The sequence below is a fragment of the Panthera uncia genome (assembly GCF_023721935.1).
Source record: "Panthera uncia isolate 11264 chromosome C1 unlocalized genomic scaffold, Puncia_PCG_1.0 HiC_scaffold_4, whole genome shotgun sequence".
Classification (NCBI taxonomy): Eukaryota; Metazoa; Chordata; class Mammalia; order Carnivora; family Felidae; genus Panthera; species Panthera uncia.
In genome coordinates, this window is record NW_026057585.1 from 28,106,034 (window position 1) to 28,125,367 (window position 19,334).

General features: G+C 40.0%; 1 protein-coding gene across 1 annotated transcript in view; it reads right to left on the bottom strand.

Annotated features, from left to right (window-relative positions):
• Positions 1 to 18,876, bottom strand: part of EPHX4 (epoxide hydrolase 4) — a 47,040-nt gene extending 28,164 nt beyond the window's left edge. Inside the window, exons 1-4 of the mRNA XM_049618464.1 lie at positions 18,567 to 18,876; positions 16,227 to 16,312; positions 2,695 to 2,852; positions 1,020 to 1,148 (exon numbers count right to left, since the gene is read on the bottom strand). Of these exons, the coding sequence (XP_049474421.1) occupies positions 1,020 to 1,148; positions 2,695 to 2,852; positions 16,227 to 16,312; positions 18,567 to 18,797 (604 nt within the window). The 5' untranslated portion in view covers positions 18,798 to 18,876. The remainder of the gene's footprint in view (positions 1 to 1,019; positions 1,149 to 2,694; positions 2,853 to 16,226; positions 16,313 to 18,566) is intronic.
• Between the last annotated feature and the right edge of the window lie 458 nt (positions 18,877 to 19,334).

A 19,334-nucleotide genomic window follows, 5' to 3' on the forward strand; every position in this document is an offset into this window, starting at 1 on the left:
AACTCAATGAACCAATATCGTCCACTGCATGATGATGCAAAATCATGCATGGGTAAAAAAATCCATTCAAAGTGCTAAAGAGACTAATGGATTTTAATGTAACAGTACGAAAATCTCATTAATGTGACATTGGATTCTACATTGTTACTAACCTTTAAGAAATCACCAATTTTTGGGTTTGGTGTAGTATTAAAGAAGAAAATCCACAGTTATCTGAAAAGGCTATCAAAATACTCGTCCCTTTTCCAATTACAAATCTGTGAGGCCAGATTTCTTCATATACTTCAATTAAAACAACATATTGCAACAGATTGAATGTAGAAGCAGATGTGAGAATCCAGCTGTCTTCTATTAAGCCAAAAATTAAAGAGGTTTGCAAAAATGTAAAGCAATGACATTCTTCTCACTAAAATTGTGTTTTGGAAGATGTAGTTAGTTTTCATTAAAATGTTATTTATGTTAACAGTTACTGAATTTATTATTTTTTAATGAGTTAATAAAGAATTTTAAATTTTTTCCCATTTTTAATTTCTAATATAGTAAATATTTATATATGTAACCCATATAAACACAAACTAAATGGGTCTTTAATAATTTTTAACAGTATAAAGGAGTCCTGAAACCAAAAATTTGAGAACTGCAGCTTTAAAGAATGCTGTCATTCCTGATAGCCCAAGCAGTCAGGCAAGAGGAGAATTTACGTCTAGGTTGTCAAGATTCATTACTGTCAAAATAGTGTCACTGCATTTTTCCCTTTATCCCTCTCCAAGTTAGCAGTAAAATGTCCTTCAAAAAATTAAAATAAAATTATGCTAGCAAATATGAAGCTACAATTTATCAGGCTCTTGAAGAATATTTAAAGCCAAGGTATCTGACATTGTCATGTGCTAATACCATATTTTAGTCATTTAATGAAAAAAATACTGATATTCAAATTTTGCTGTTTTTAATCCAAAGTGTCAGTGACAATAGTGAATTGTCACATTAACAAAGATGTTTTAATGAAAATTTAAACTCACCTGTAAATACATTTGGATGAGGGAAGTTAATAACAATAAGCTTCATCACCATTTCGGGAAAACAGATGGCAATTAGCCAAGCAATCATTCCCCCCCAGTCGTGGCCAATAAGAACACATTTGCTATATCCTGTAACGGAGAAAAAAATGTTGACATCTTTGAAAAGAAATAGGTGGATGCATTATTACCTCATGTAAAATGGGTACACTTCTGAAAATAATCTTCCCATAACCCGACTGTAATTAGGCACTTAGTGCAGATACTGAGTTTGGTGTTTCCAAAACCTGTATGTACGAACCACCTAAGTAACTTTTTAGAAAACTTAGATGTCCAACCTCCATTCTAGACCTACAGATTTAGAATCTCTCCCAGGAATCTATATGAAAAAAAAATCAGAAACAGCTAGCCCAGCTCTTGTCCCACGAAACTGAGTTTGGGAAACCATGGTAAAGATTACACATAATTCGGTCATAAGCAAGATTATGTCATTGATTTGCCTAGAAAATTGCATGAAGATGAATTTAGGCCAACTCTGAATCATCACAAAAGATGAATGAAATATGGCTGTCAGAAATCAATGTCTTTGAGTCTATTTTATTGTAATCAGACTAAATGACAACACTGCATTGACACCCCCAGACCTCATTCATTTTTTTTTTCTTCTTAGAATATTGGCCTGACCTATGCTCTCATTAGATTACTGTAGAAAGAGCTTTAATTTGATTTAATGGCTTTCTCACTATATTGGCTCCATTAACATACCATGGTAGCAGCTGGATTTTAGTCAAAAGAGGTGTAGCAGATTCAATTATTGTTAAAAAGTATTTACTCCTCCTCTCTCCCCACTGCCATAAAAGGAGTATACCTTATGACCCCTTTGATATGAGACTTAGCCGTGTGATTTGCTGTGGTATGGTGGGCATATGACTTGACTTTGCGCTCAGCCATATGATTTGCTTTGACCAATAAGCTGCAAGCAGAAACTTGAAATATGCTTCCGCAGCTGGGCTCATCCTCTTGCCATTTCTGCCATTGCCAGGAGAAGAGAAAGAGCTACCACCAGGTAGCTACTCCCCTTTAGCTTGGGCTCCAGTCTAACTCAGAGGGAGAAGCCAGTCCCAGCAAGACCTGTAACTTGAGGCAAAGACCCAGGGGTCCAGCCTACACTTGACTTGTATATCCATAAGAATATGAATAAATGCCTACGGCTATATGCCACTGCGTTTGGGATGTTTGTTACACAGTAATATTGTGGCACTAGCTAATCAATACAAGAAAGACAGTGCAAGTGCTTCTGTATCTTATAACATTTTTAAATGAGTAGTTAGATGTGGGTTCTGAAGAAATAAATTTTCTGAGTACAAGTATCAAATTTCTAATAATTAGTTCTGAAAATAATAAATTGCATACATTAGATCTATTTTTAAAAACAAATTTTAAAGTTATTCTTGGCTGGTGGACTGAATAGTCATTCCATATTGAAATAATAGTATTATGTTCATTTTCCTCTATAAATATTTTCAGCTGTACACTCGAAACCATGGTGACAGGATCCAGACAACAGCTCAGGTAAATGGAAAAGGCTTCCTCCCAAGAAATGAGGTTACCAATTCAGTTTGTTGACTGTTAGTCCCTTAAAAAGGATTAATACTGTGTTTTTTTTTAACTGACCTACCTAAAGAGTCTAAAATATCCTTTACATCTGTAATTAGACAGTCCAATTTATAATTCTCTCGATGAACGGGAGCATCTGTTTCTCCATAGCCTCTCAGATCAAGTGCTACAACTCGATATTCACTTTTAAATTCCCTTAGTTGGTGACGCCAAGAATACCTGCAGGAAACAAGAAACATTAAGAATACCGCAGTAACTAATCCAAAGAGTTACATTACAGCTTTTCTAAGTGGACAACTGTAAGAAACTTTTTATATTAAGAAAGGTTATGTAGGGGCACCTGGGTGGCTCAGTTGGTTAAGCGTCTGACTTGGGCTCAGGTCATGATCTCATGATTCATGAGTTTGAACCCCTGAATCGGGCTCTGTGCGGACACCTCAGAGCTTGGAGCCTGTTTCAGACTCTGTGTCTCCCTCTTCTGCCCTTCCTCCCTGCTCATTCTCTCTCTCAAGAATAAACATTAAAAAAAATAAAAGAAAGGTTATATAGCTGTGTGTGAGCCAGAGGAAGGGACATGTTTGAGAAGGGCACATTGCTGTTTTTTATTAAAATTTATTGTTTTTTTTTTTTTTTTTTTACCAGATCCAGTGGGATATAACAAAGGGCCAATATTTATAGAAACTACAAAATATCTGATATTAAAACCAATATACTTCTTTTTAAAAAAAATTAATGTTTATTTTTGAGAGAGAGAGAGAGTGCAAGTGGAGGAGGGGCAGAGAGAGGGAGATACAGAATTGAAGCAGGCTCCAGGATGCCAGCGGTCAGCACAGAGACAGACACGGGGCTCGAACTCACGGACTGCAAGATCATAACCTGAGCTGAAGTCAGACGCTTAACTGACTGAGTCACCCAGGTGCCCCTAAAACCAATATACTTCCATATGTACTCAAGAAATCAATTTCTAAGCTTTTCTTAAATAATGCTGACAACTATCAGGGAATCTGTACTTACAAATGCTTCTGTATTGCAGGACCATGTAATTCATTAAAAAAAAAACATTTATGAGATGAAGATATATTTCCCTAAAAAGTAGATTTTATTCACTTTACTCCACTGTAAATATGGATCCACATTTTGGTAATCATAATTTACTTATAGATGAAAAAGTCTGAAGATTTTTAAAAAAGATTATCACTAAAAGAATCCAATAGAACAGCTGCTTGAGATAAACCTTTGTTTGCTAAAACCAAACTCTTCTGTGGAGAAGATCCTGAATGAGTACAAACAAGTGTGATATTAAAAACATTTAACAGGGGCACCTGGGTGGCTCAGTCAGTTAAGCATTTGACTCTTGGTTTCGGCTCAAGTCATGATCTCACGGTTTGTGGAATCGAGCCCTGCGACAGACTCTATGCTGAGAGCAGGGAGCCTGCTTGGGATTCATTCTCTCTCTCTCTCTCTCTCTCTCTCTCTCTCTCTCTCTCTCTCTGCCCCTCCCCTGGTTGTGTGCATGAGCACTGTCTCTCTTTCTCAAAATAAATAAACTTTAAGGACAAAACAAAACAAAAAAACCATTTAACAGCCAAAATGGCACCGGCACTGACCAATTAGAATGGCCAGAGTGCTCTTCCCAGGTCCTGGAGGCCTCTGCAGGGCCAGGTAACCCCCCTTTGCTGGGTCATGGAACTGCATTATTGAATGAAATATAGAGATCTGTGAGATTTTCTTTTCTTTTCTTTCTTTTGTTTTCTTTTGTTCTTTCTTTCTTTCCCTTCCTTTCTCTTTCTTTCTTTCTTTCTTTCTTTTCTCTCTCTCTCTCTCTCTCTCTCTCTCTCTCTCTCTCTCTCTCTTTCTTTCAGATTTTATTTTTGTGTAATCTCCATACCCAATGTGGGGCTCATACTTACGACCCTGAGATTCAAGAGTTGCATGCTCTACCAACTGAGCCAGCCAAGGCACCCTGGTCAGTGAGATTTTCTTCAAATAAGCAAAATCATTTGAATAACAAACAGATAAAAAAAAAAAAGACATGAATTTTTCAAAGTGACTCACATGTTGTGGAATTTCAAATATGCATTTAAAAAATGGATCTGCATGCATATCTGTTCATGGAAAGAGTGTAGAATTATCTGACACAAGCCAACTGCGAGAAAAGATTTTTGGAGTGCAATAGGCAAGTGTATACAGGGATCTGAGATTATAAACTAATAGTGAGAGAGACTTCAATGTCAAGGGACACAAAGCAGTAAGATCAATGAAACAAATTATGTATTTTACATCAACAGGTCATCAGGAAGAGTGTCAGACATGGATACAGAATCTATGATCTGTTATTAGAATATCTATGATTTGTGAAAATCTACAAAAGCATTACCAATTAAGACAGATTTGAAAATGTTAAAATAATAAAAAGTGTGTTTCTTAGTGAGGTCATAGCAATGCTATTAATTGTGTCTCTGGGCTGTAACAAATAAAGCAGTTTGTTTCCTTAAAGATACTCATTTGTCAACACATATGATATTATTTTTCTCATTAGCCTTACTTAAAATTTTCAATTGATTTTTTTTTATGTCTTTGTAACTGAGGCCCAACTCTTCCCTCTTTAGGGATTATCTCATTCCCAATCAATAAAGTTCTGCAGATTTAACCTTTTAAATATTTATTTAATCACTTTTCCCATCCATCCCTACTATCATTACCTTAATTCAGGCTTCCATTAATGCAGCAACCTATCGATTGATCTACCTGTATTTCATTCCCCTTAGCTCTATCTTCTACAAAACCAGAGGGAGGTTGTAAAAACAAACTCTGCCATGTAATTTCCCTATTTAACATCTTTTCTTGAATCCCTATTACATGTATATATCAGACATACTGTGGGTTTGGTTCCAGACCACTACAATAAAGCAAAATATCACAATAAAGTAAGTTAAATGAATTTTTGGTTTCCCAGTGCATATAAAAGTTATGTTTACATTGTAGTCTGTTAAGTGTGCAATAGAGTTATGCCTAAGAAACAATGTATATACCTTAATTTAAAAAGTATTATTTGTGGGTCACCTGGGTGGCTCAGTCAGTTTAGCATCTGACTTCGACTCTGGTCATGATCTCATGGTTTGTGGGATCAAGCCCCGCGTTGGGCTCTGCACTGACAGCTTGGAGCCTGCTGGGGATTCCCCCCACTTCTCTGTCTCTCTCTCTCCTTCTCTCTCTGCCCCTCCCCTTCTCTCTGTCTCTATTAAAAATAAATAAACATTAAAAAAAGAATAAAAGCAAGAATTGCTTGTATATAACTGTTGAATCACTATATTGTACACCTGGAACTAACACAGTGTGTTAACTACACTGGAATTAAAATTAAAAGTGTTATTAAAATTAAACAAAAAGAAAAAGAAAAAGAAAAAATACGTTATTGCTAAAAATGTGCTACCCATCATCTCAATTTTCAGTGAGTTGTAATCTTTTTGCTGGAGGGTCTTACCTCAATATTGATGGCTGCTGACTTATCAGGGTGGTGGTTGCTGAAGGCTGGGGTGGCTGTGGCAATTTCTTACAAGAAGACAGCAGTGACGTTTGACATATCAATTGACTCTTCACAAATGATTACTCTGTAGCATGGGATGCTGTTTGATAGCATTTTATACACAGTAGAACTTCTTTCCAAATTGGAGTCAGTCTTCTCAAACCCTGCCTGCTTTATCAACTAAGTTGATGTGATATTCTAAATCCTCTATTGTCATTTCAACAATCTTCACAGCATCTTCACCAGGAGTAGATTCCATCTCAAGAAACCACTGCCTATGCTCATCCATAAGAAGAAATTTCTCATCCATGAAAGTTTTATCATGAGATTTCAGCCATTCAGTCACATGTTCAGGCTCCACTTCCCATTCTAGTTCTCTTGCTGTTTCCACCACACCTGTTACTTCCTCCATTGAAGTCCTGAGCCCCTCCAAGTGATCCATGAGGGTGGGAATCAATTTCTTCCACTCCTGCTCATGTTGACATTTTGACCTCTTCCCATGAATCATGAATGTTTTTAATGGCATCTAGAATGGGACTATTCCAGAAGGTTTTCAATGGACTTTGCCCAGACCCATCAGAGGAATCACTATCTATGGCAACTATAGCCATATGAAATGTATTTCTTAAATAATAAGACTTCAAAGTCTAAGTAACTTCCTGATCCATGGGAAGCACAATGGATATTGTGTTAGCAGGCATACAAACAACATTAATCTGGTTGTACATCTCCATCAGAACTCCTGGGTGACTCCTGGTGCATTGTCAATGAGTAGTAATATTTTGAAAGAAATCCTTTTTTTCTGAGCAATAGGTCTCAACAGTGGGTTTAAAATATTCAGTAAACTGTGTTGTAAACAGATGTGCTGTTATCCAGACTTTGTTGTTCCATTTATAGAAAACAGAGTGGATTTACAATTCTTAAGGGTCATAGGATTTTCAGAATCATCAATGGGCATTGGTTTAAACTTCTTAAGTCACCAGCTATATTAGAAACAAGAGAGTCAGCCTATCCTTTGAAGCTTTGAAGCCAGGCATTGACTTTTCTCTCTAGCTAAGAAAGTCCTAGATGGCATCTTCTACCAATAGAAGGCTACCTGTCTGCATAGAAAACCTATTGTTTATTGTAGCCACATTCATGAATTATCTGAGCTGAATCTTCTCAATAACTTGCTGCAGCTTCTACATCAGCACTTGCTACTTTACCTTGAACTTTTCTGTTACGGAAATGACTTCTTTCCTTAAACCTCATGAACCAAACTCTGCTAGCTTCAAACTTTTCTTCTGCAGCTTCCTCACCTCTCTCATTCTTCAAGGAATTGAAGAGAATTGGGGCCTTGCTTTGAATTAGGCTTTGAATGAAGGGAATGCTGTGGCTGGTTTGATCTTCCATCCAGACCACTACAACTTTCTCCGTACCGAAAACAAGGCTGTTTTGCTTTCTTATCATTTGTGTGCTCACTGGAGTAGCACTTTTAATTTCAAGAACTTTTTCATAGTATTCACAGCTTGGCTAACTGGCACAAGAGGCCTACCTTTTGGCCTATTTTGGCTCATGACATGCCTTCCTCACTAAGCTTAATCATTTCTGGCTTTTGATTTAAAGTGAGAGATGTGCCACTGTTCCCTTCGCTTGAACACTTAGAGGCCTTTGTAGGGTTGTTAATTGGCCTCATTTCAATATTGTTGTGTCTCAGAAAAGAGAGACCCAAGGAGAGGGAGGAAGATGGGGGAGTGGCTTACTGGTAAAGTAGCCAGAACACATACCACATGTATCAAGTTCACCATCTCATGTGGGTGTGGTTTGTAGCTCTTCCAAGACAATCACAGTAGTAACATCAGAAGTCACTGATCACCGAACACCATAACAAATATGATTATAACAATGAAAAAGTTTGAAATATTGCAAGAATTACCAAAATGTGATACAGAGACACAAAGTGAGAAAATGCTTTTGGAAAAGTGACTCTAACTGACTTGCACGACACAGGGTTGCCACAAACCTTCAATTTGTAAAAACCATGGTAGCTGTGAAGCACTATAAAACAAGGTATACCCATACTCATAACATGCAGCCCAAGCTCGTCATTTCGGCAGACAAAAACCTGTAAGGTTTGACTACTGCCCAATCTGCCAGCCTGGTTACTTTATAGTCTTTGTCGTTCGCTAGCTAACAAAAAGAGCTCGCATTTATATCATTCTTACTACATGCCAGGCACAATTCTAAGTGTTTCACATACAGTGATGTTGATCTTCAAAGCGAAACTATGAAGTAGGTATTACCACGTTAGAGCTAAAGAAACAAAAACACAGAGAGGTTAACTGTGTTCCCAAAGGTCACAGAATTAGCAAATAGCAGAGCCAGGATTCAAACCCTGGTAGTCTGGCCTGAGTCCACGGTACACTGCCCTTACTGGTAAGGCACTTGCAGTGAATAAACGCGGTGTTGCGTTTTGCTTTTGACTTTGTTCACCTGATTTCCTTTGTCTGAAACATCATCCTTCTCCACCATTCCCCTCCTCCTCACAATCCTTGCTCTTCCCCTTCACTGAACTCCTTACGCTGAGCATGTCCACTTCCAGGAGACTTCCCAGGCCCCCCACCTTTACAGGCGGGTAGGGTGCCCCTTCACACTATCCCACTTGTACATACACTTTTCAGCATACTGGGCCTGTGTGTTATAATGAACCGGGGGTGTCTGGTGCTTCCACACAATTGGGAGCTCCCTCAGCTCTCAGAATATTTAGTGTAGGCACTCAGTAAAGATGTGTTGAATAAGTGAAACAACTAACGAATGAAAGCCCCGACAGTGCTAGAAATACCAGTTGTTCAATAAAGCTTGAACCGTGAGACAATGACAACTAAAGTTCCCAAGCTCCTGCTGGGAAATTTCTATTCAGTGTCCATGAAAATGTGCATTGTTTGAATAAGTATCTGTGTCTTCATTTAGAATTCATTTAATTAGTTGGGGCACCTGGGTGGCTCAGTCAGTTGAGCATCTGACTTTGGCTCAAGTCATGATCTCAAAGTTCGTGGGTTCAAGCCCCACATTGGGCTTTGAGCTGACAGTGCCAAACCTGCTTCAGATTCTCTCTCTCTCTCTGCCCCTCCCCTGCTCACACACTCTCTCAAAAATAAACATTAAAAAAAAGAATTTTTTTAAATATTTATTTTTGAGAAAGAGAACACAAGCGGGGGCTGGGGGGGCGGGGGTGGTGTGTGCGGGACAGAGGATCCAAAACAGGCTCCACGCTGACAGCAGAAAGCCTGATGCGGGGCTCGAACTCATGAACCATGAGACCACTGTTGAACACTTAACTGACTAAGCCACCCAGACACCCCCCAAAATTTATTTAATTAGAGATTTCAAGGCAGAAATCTGACTCAAAGTAATGTGTAGAATACTGCAATATTTTGCATTTAAAATTTCATTAGAGATTCTGCAAACATAATACCTGTGTATTTCATTCTCTTAATAATTTAAACTGCCTTACAAATAAATTCAACTATTGCTGTTATCCATGAGCAGAACCAAACAATGTCTTAAACATTTCTAAGAAATAGGGCATCTGGTGGGCCACCTGTGTGGCTCAGTCAGTTAAGCCTCTGACTCTTGGTTTCGGCTCAGGTCATGATCTCACAGTTCATGAGTTCAAGGCCCACATCCCGGTCTGTGCTGACAGCGTGGAGCCTGCTTGGGATTCTCTATTTCTCTCTCTCTGCCCCTCTCCTGCTCGCTCTCTCTCTTTCTCTCTCTCTCAAAATAAATAAATACACTTATTTAAAAAAAAGAAATAGGGCAGCTGCTATCTTAATAAATGGCAAGTTAAAAAAAAAAGTTATCTTCCCAGAATTCATAAATAAAGCATATTTGATTCACACTTTAAACTGAAAAAGAAATCACCCCAGTGATAGACTGATGGCATTTCATTCATATGATATAAAACAAAAACGACCCCCGACACAGAAATGAAACATACTACAAAATCAGTAACTCCTAAAAATATTACAAATAAAGCTAGCTATTTTCATCCACATTTTTTTTCTAGGGCCTTTAGGTTATAGCAGAAGACACTTTTGAAAAGGCAACCTCTTTCCTAGTGATTACTCTTGACATAAGAGGGCTCCTGGTTTACCAGGCTAGTCACATTCAGATGTAAAATATCCTTTTCCCCTTCACAACAGAAAAAAGGCCACAGTCATCAGCCTCTGCTCAGCTGTGTGTACGAAGAGCCCTCCCTTGCCTCAGCACTTGAGTAATGACGAATGTATTCCATACAGCTGGTGATGAAGACAAATCAAAGAAACTGCCTGCATCAGCTCCAAATATTTTTAAAAGCAATGCAAATTGAGGTGGAGAGAGAGTGGGAGAAAAACCATCTTCTGACAATTTTATTTTGGGATAATTTAGCTAAAAGTCTCATAGATGTATCTGTTTGATGTTTCCTTCAGCTTTTTTTTTTTTTTTTTTTTTTTTTTTTTTTTTCAACGTTTTTTATTTTTATTTTTGGGACAGAGAGAGACAGAGCATGAACGGGGGAGGGGCAGAGAGAGAGGGAGACACAGAATCGGAAACAGGCTCCAGGCTCCGAGCCATCAGCCCGGAGCCTGACGCGGGGCTCGAACTCACGGACCGCGAGATCGTGACCTGGCTGAAGTCGGAGCTTAACCGACTGCGCCACCCAGGCGCCCCTGTTTCCTTCAGCTTTTAAGAAAGAACACCCAGAATTTTTATTGTTTCCATGTAACATCTGATATTAAATGTCACCAATTCTTAATAGCTATTCTTAGATAATAATGATAAATACAGATAATATATTGCATTTGTATAGTGCTTTTCTGTTTAAAATCATTCTGACACACATTGCCAATTTAGGATTATTTTGTTTTCACAGTATCAAATATTCTGATCTACTCGATCTACAGATAAGCTTATAATTTTATGTGTATTTAGGCAAAACTTTATTAATAGAGGAATAATATTTACACTTATTTTAAAAATTATTTTAAGTTTATTTATTTTAAGAAAGTGAGAGAGGAAGAGCAAGTTGGGGAGGGACAGAGAAAGAGGGAGAGAGAGAATCCCAAGCAGGATCTACGCTGTCAGCACAGAGCCCGATGTGGGGCTCAAACCCAGAACTGGAAATCAGACACCTCGGTTTGACTACATCATACCCTAAACCAAGACCTCTATGTTGAGTCTTACTTTGTCTTTCTTTCCAATCAAATTACCACTATTACCTATTAGGAATCTAGTCAATTCCATTCAGTACTCCATTCAGAAAAAAGGCAGATTCAGAGTTTAGGACAAAGCTGTTTTGATTAAGCCACTTCAAGTCTCTCTCTCTTGGCGTTCCCTTCTCTTTTTCCCAAAGCCCCTTCTCTGGCATTTCATCTTTTTTTTTTTTTTTTTTTTAAGTTTATTTATTTGAGAGAGACAGAGACAGTGCTAGTCAGGGAGGGGCAGGAAGAGAGAGAGAAAATCCCAAGCAAGCTCCAAGCTGCCAAGTGGGGGATCATGACCTGAGCTGAGATCAAGAGTTGGACACTTAACCAATTGAGCCACCCACGCATCCCTATTTACACTTATAAAGGAAATTTACATTGGCTTGAAATGTCAAAGTTTTTTGTTTTGCTGTTTTGGGCTTTTAAAGAAGATAGAGACATGGGGTGTCTGGGTGGCTCAGTCAGTTAAGTGTCCAACTCTTGGTTTTGTCTCAGGTCATGATCACACGGTTTTGTGGGTTTGAGCCCTGCATCAGACTCTGCACTGGCAGCTTGGAGCTTGCTTGGGATTTTCACTCTCTCTTCCTGCCCCTCCCTGACTAGCACTGTCTCTGTCTTTCTCAAATAAATAAACTTAAAAAAAAAAAAAAAAAAGATGAAAATGCCAGAGAAGGGGCTTTGGGAAAAAGAGAAGGGAACGCCAAGAGAGAGAGACTTGAAGTGGCTTAATCAAAACAGCTTTGTCCTAAACTCTGAATCTGCCTTTTTTCTGAATGGAGTACTGAATGGAATTGACTAGATTCCTAATAGGTAATAGTGGTAATTTGATTGGAAGGAAAGACAAAGTAAGACTCAACATAGAGGTCTTGGTTTAGGGTATGATGTAGTCAAACTGAGGTGTCTGATTTCCAGCAATGTCCTTGTAGTTGCTTTAGGACTTTCCCTGAACAAATTGGTAGCTTTCAGATTAACAGCTGGGCAAAGCTCAGTAAATTCAATATGCTCTATTTGAGTCACCAAGTTATCAGGAGTTCATTGTTGTTGTTTTTAAATCTCCTGGAGTAACACATCCAAGACTTGACTTTACTGGTGCAAATGGGACTGGTGTCCAGGGGCCAGTGCCAGGCCTCTTCTAGGCTGTCCCACTCACTGAAGATTAGAGGACATGTACAAGAACCACCAGGCATTTCTCTTTTGCAAAAGAACTCTTATCAAGAGTAAATAATGGGATAATGCTCTGAAATATGTACAAAAAAGTATCATTCTTAAAATATGACAGAATGCATCTACTGTCCTAAATTGAAAGCGTATCACTGCTATTTGCTATTTAGCCCATCCCCCCCCCCCACCCCTCCAGCAACCCTCATTTCTCTGTATTTAAGAGTCTGTGCTAATTGCTCTTTGAAACAATTACCAAATGGTTCAAGAGGCTGTAGGTTTATTTTTATTTTATGTAGGAATAGTTGACTGTTCCACATGTAAGAAGTAAAGTTCCAGGAGAATAAAGAACATGGACAATTACTGAGGTTGGTGTGGGGTGAAGAGACAGAATAGCTTTTAAATCTTCCTCTCTAAAAAGTTAAATATCAACCCCTACCCCAACAGATCATGAATTTTATTTAGAATGATGATCCAAAATGTTAAGGTGAGGTGTTCTAACATTGTTAGCTAACTTTTTAACACCCTCTTGAATGTTTCTATAAAGTGTGAAATTTGAAAGATGAAAACCAGTGTATATTATCAGATAATTATCATTCCTATATACCAAGAACAAGCAGTAGAGGTTAGCTCTGAAGTTCAAAAACAAGGTGTGCCTTAGGTTTAAATGAGATGATCTACACAAAACACTTAGAAGAGTGCCTGGCACACAATAAATGGTCAGTAAATGTTAACTGTCATCATCATCATCATCATCATCATCATCATCATCGCCAGAATCAGAAAATTATCTTTTTACAGGTCTGGGACAATGGCCTGTCCCCAAATTTCTTCATTACTATCACTTTTATTTAAAAATTAAATCCAAGTTAGTTAATATATAGTGTAATAATGATTTCAGAAGTAGAATGTAGTGATTCATCACTTACTTATAACACCCAATGCTCATCCCAACATGTGCCCTACTCAATGCCCATCACCTATTTAGCCCATCCTCCCCCACACCCCTCCAGCAACCCTCAGTTCTCTGTATTTAAGAGTCTGTTATGGTTTGTCTCCCTCTCTTTTTTTAATCTTATTTTCCCTTCCCTTCCTTTATGTTCATCTGTTGTGGTTCTGAAATTCCATGTATTAGTGAAATCATGATATTCATCTTTCCCTGACTTATTTCACTTAGCATAATACACTCTAGCTCCATCCACATCATTGCCAATGGCAAGATTTCATTTGTTTTGATCGCCAAGTAATATTCCATTATTTTACTATCACTCTTAAACCTAGAATTCCACTATCACATATTCTTCACCTCCTTTAAAATTTTAAAGATTTTGAAAAAAAAATATTAAAAAAAAAAAGGGATGGCACCTGGGTGGCTCAGTTGGTTAAGCATCTGGCTTTGGCTTAGGTCATGATCTTGTTGGTTCACGAGTTTGAGCCCCACATTGGGCTCTGTGCTCACAGCTCAGAGCCTGGAGCCTGTTCCATATTCTGTGTCTCCCTCTCTCTCTGCCCCTCCCCCACTCACACTCTGTCTCTGTCTCTCAAAAATAAATAAACATTAAAAAATATATTGAGGATTTTGTATCATCCAAAGTCCTGATTGAAAATGCAGCTAGCTCTCAAAGAGGTATGATCTCAAAGCACTTTAGTTAATACTTTATCAGTAAAAGGGACTTTATTAATAAATGCATGGAGGACATTAGTGCTGGCACATGGATCTCCACATTGAGCGAATGGGAATGAAGGAAGAAAAGGAAACATTTACAGAATATTCTCTGGGGCTATGTAAAAGGCCTTCTGCATATTTTGCCTTTCTTTATCTTCACAACAGCTCTGCTAGATTATTGCAGATGATCGTGCAGGATCCTGCAGCAAGTAAGTGATTAAGCCAGAATTCACCGCCCATGTTACTTTATGCAGATTTGACTAAGGTTTCAGACTTACATCTTACTGTGAGCCAATCATATCAAGCACTCCACTAAACGAGTCCACATACATATGCTTAAATTGCACTGGGTTGTTTACCACCTAATTAAGTTGTCTCCAGATGGAAGAACAGATAAAAGTTTAACATGAAAACGACTTATGTTTATTCATGTAGGCAAATCCAAGGGGAGGAAAATCTTTGTGAAGGGAATATCTCAGAAAAAGACATCTATAGCCTTTTTGCTCTGGAAAAATGATGAGGTAAATGGGGTCTTGCCATCCCCCATTCTTTTCTTCAATGCCTAATACTTCCTAGTGTGCTGGCATTCTCAATGTATTTATTAATAAACTCTCTTTCACTGATAAAATGTTAACTGAAGTATATTAGGGTCAGACCTCTTTCAGAACCACGTACATTTTTAATCAGGACTTTGGATAACACAAAGTCTTTAAAACTGCGAAGGAGGTGCAGAATATGTAATGGTGAAATTCTAGGTGTTAAGAGTGATAATAAGGGAGAAATTTGGGGACAGGGCATTGTCCCAGACCTTTAAAAAGATACCATATATTCTCCCTTTCCGTCAGCTCAGAGAATATGATGATTTTTCATCCATTTTTTTATGGTTTGTGAACTGTCTCAAAATCATAGCTCTGTGTTATCAAAAATCCAGTTTTCTTTTACCACCATATGTAGCATTGGTTAAAAAGATATTTATTTTTGCAAATTTTTAAAAATGTTTTTATTTATTTTTGAGAGAAAGAGACTGAGCGTGAGTGGGGGAGGGGCAGAGAGAGAGAGAGAGAGGGAGACACAGAATCCAAAGCAGGCTCCAGGCTCTGAGCTGTCAGCAGGCTCTAACTCATGAACCACGAGATCATGACCTGAACCAAAGTCAGACACCCAACCGACTGAGCCACCCAGGCGCCCCCACAGGAAGATATTCATTAAAAAAAAAAAAAAAAAGTTTATTTATTTATTTTTGAGAGAGAGAAAGAAGAGGAGAGAGAGAGAGAGAGAGAGAGAGAGAATCCGAAGCCGACTCCACACTGTCAACGCAGAGCCTGATACAGGGCTGAAACCTACAAACTGTGAGATCAGGACCTGAGCTGAAACCAAGAGTCAGACGCTTAAGCGACTGAGCCACCCAGGCATCCCAAGATATCCATTTTTTAAAAGTTTAATCATATGTTGTTTTCATCTGTACTCAGGTTCAAAGGAGAACAGAATATTTTCTCCTAGGTAACTAACAACTATGTATTTTTGGTTATAGGTTTTTTCCTAATGTGAAATATTCAGGTCTTTCATTTGTCCTGCATTCATATGAGCCTTTTGCTATGTGCTGGGAAATAGTTCATTCTCAATTTCCATGAGCCCTCTCCTCTCTCTCCACCTTCCTCTTAACCCAGGCTTCACCCGAAGCTTCCAGATAAACAGGCACTCTATGCCTTTGGTTTCTTTCAAATCTCCTTTTCCTACCCAATGTTGTATTTTGCTGGCAGCAAATACTATAAAAACTGTTTTGTAGCTAGTTCAGAAATTTGAAACACTAAACCATACTTCTTTTAGTTCTCAAAAAAAAAAAAAAAAAAAAAAAGGCTAGCACCATGCACGTTCCTTTAGAATACAAGGAAAACCATAGGGAAGGATAACTGGGTAAGTGGGCATAGAGTAAGGTCCATGAAAAGTCATAACAAGACAATGACACTGTGATAAGACAAGTCCTTAATGCACATGAAAAAGTTGGTTGGCAAGTTTACCAGAATTCTGGAAATCCATGAAGCAGCAGCATAAGTGGTTTGCCTCTTTCACCAGTAGCAACATAATGAAATCTTAACCCCGAATCCTGCAGTAGAAAATAGAGGGCATGGAATTTTAGTGATATCTTGTGTTGATTGTCAAAGTAAGTGCATTTAGTATTTCCATTTCATTAAAGAAAAAACTTGCATTATTTTTAATATCAAGAAATAAAATAAATATTATTGAATTTCAAAAAGGAAAAAAGTCCCATGATTTATTAATAGGGCAAATTAGATTTACTTTTCTAAACATTGCTCTTTGTAGTACCTTCCCTCTTCCCGTCTTGTTCTCCTTACAAGGTCAATTTGTATGTTATAAGCTTCTGGAACAGTGTCACAGTTTGTGACTTTCATCTTACTGATGTGTCACATTCCATCTCATTCAAATTCTGCAGGACATGTAAATAATTCTGATCTGAATTTATATTCCTGCCGTGTTTACCTCCTAGTCATGTACTTTTCTCAGCTTGCCCGTCAAGAGCTGTGCCATCAGTTATATAATTCACACCTCCTTTCCTTATTTTTAGTTCTCTCCTTCCCACATTATTATTTTAAGTTGAGAGTTGTATGTACCGTTCCCCTTGCCTCCTGCTCCTCATGTCATGTCAATGTATTTCTAACAGCAGGATGCTCTGAGTGCTCAAGACTTTTCTCTGCATGCGGGAGACAAGACTGCCCAAGGAAAAGCATAGGGGTGAGACAGGAATACAGCAAATATAAGGCAAGCTGAAAAGAGGAAAATGGAGAAAAAAGCAAGAAAAGAAAACAAAAACTCAGAAAGAAGTGAAGAAAGAAACCAAGAACCAAAAGCTGAGCCCAGAGACTGGGTGTTATATCAGGTAACCCAAGCAAAGGGGTTTTCAGATGTGAAGAAATCTTAAAAGGTCAATTAATTCAACCCCATCATTTTGACAGGTTAGGAAACCGAAGTTCAAAGATGTGAACATGGGTCATAAAGGTGGTTGGGAGCAGGGCTGTGAGCAGAACCCCATTTTCTTCTACCTTGCAGGACAATGTTCTTTTCCACTCCATGGTTCTGTCTCTGGGGCAACTCTTTAGGGTGGCCAGAGTCAGGGGAAAAGCATTATGAGGAATTCCAGATGATTCTTTCTCACTGCTTTTCTTCCTCAGATAACAAACCTGACTTTACCCTCAATTGCAAAATGCCTTTCTAGAAGTTCAGTAACTTCTGTTATTGGTGATGAATCTTGGCCACTTGATTGGATTTAGTGAACAAATACTTTATTGCACTTACCATGTACTAGGCGCTGTTCTAAGTTTTTGTTTATTTGTTGTCTTTTAAAGTTTTTTCCCCCCATATATTAATTCCTTTTATTCTCATATCAACCCCAGGCTGAATAAGGGTAAGAAAAATGTGCCCGTGGTCTTTTGAACTCTAGCTGCTGGACACTCTAGCTCCTATTAGGAATCCTCCACTTGGTGACATAAATATCCCCTCATGTGAAGCTAGTTTTGAAAGTCTTGTGAGTCAGACTGCAGGGTGCATCATGAAAAGCTGTATCTCTTCACCACCTGGAGCCTCACGAAATGGAATATCCATGGGCTGCCAGGAGGCTTGGGACAAGCATGAACAGTTCCAGTCTGAATGCATGGTTGACATTTGCTTTTTATTCCACTCCTTTGGTCTCTGACTTCATAAGTCTGCTTTCTTGCCCACAAACATATACCATTTGTTTATTGTTTCACACTGGTTAGGTCATCTGCGAACGCTCCATTCCGCTACTCTGAATAAAAGTCCTATTTCCAATGACTTACTCTATTTACTCTTTCAATCTCTAAAATTTGGACAAAGACAGCCTCATGAGACAGTAGGGCGCCTAGGAACAATCCCCTACAGCTGATCTGAGTTCTAAAGGGCAAAAAGGTGACACGAGACAGCTTTCCCTTACAGGGAGCAGAATTATTCTGGGTTGCTGTGGTGGAGCAGGAGGGGACAGTAATATATATAGGACCCTGATGAGAGACCCTCCACATAACCTATTCTCAGTTCCTCTCTCTCCCTCTCACTCCCTCCCCCCCCCACCTCACACACACACACTCACTCACACACACACACACACACACACACACACACGCGCGCGCGCGCGCGCCCGACCCCAGTCCCGCCACACCTCGCCCCGCTTGCTTCCCCTTGGTATCTTCCCTGTCTCCGCCGCGCGCTCTGGCGAGACCCAGGAACCCTAAGGGACGCTGGGCGTCATGGAAGGAGCAGCCCCGCGCGCTCTGCTCTCGCGGCGGTCACGTTCCCTCCCGATACCGCCGGGCCGCGCCGGCCTTCACCTTGATCCGCACGTAGCAGTGGGTACCCAAAGAGGGGTCGTTCAAACACGCGGGAGGGTGTTCCCGGGCGACCCTCCGGAAGGTCTGAGCGGGTCCCTTGCCGATGCTCCACAAAAGTTTGAGCAGGTAGATGGAGGCGCACAGCCCGCAGTAGCAGTAGACCAGGGACCAGAAGAGCAGGGACCGGATCGTGACCGTCAGGCGGAGCAGGCAGTCCCGCAGCCTCGCCATCGGGTGGGGCCGGCGGCGGGGCCCGCTGCCCTTCCGAGGCGCAGGAGCGGCGGCGCTCACTCGGGCTGCGGAGCGAGACAGCCGGCGCGGCGGCGCGCCTCCCTGCGGGGCCCCGTGGTGGCTGCGCTCGGCCGGCGTCCCGTGGCCCGGCCGCGGGCTTCCGCGCTCACTGTGCGCGCTCGGGGCCGCTGCGCCCTGCCCGGGAGCACCGCGGGGCAGACCCCCTGCCCTGCAGGTTCCGCCCGGGACTGGGCGAGGGCAGAGCCCGGCCTTCCTCCGCAGAGTGAGACCCCGGTTCGAAATTGCCAAACTGTGGGGAACAAGAAGGTGAGACTTTCCCAAATCATCCTCCGCTCTTACTTTGACCCGTGTTCAAGTCCTCCCATTGCCTGCTTAACTGCTGGCATTTCGTTAGGCCTTTTTCTGGATCAGAGAATTCTGGGGGCGCGCGGCCAAGAGAGGCAGTGAACGATTTCCATACTATATGACAGACGTTATTACTTTATTCATTCCTAACACTCTTCTGAAGGTGTTGAT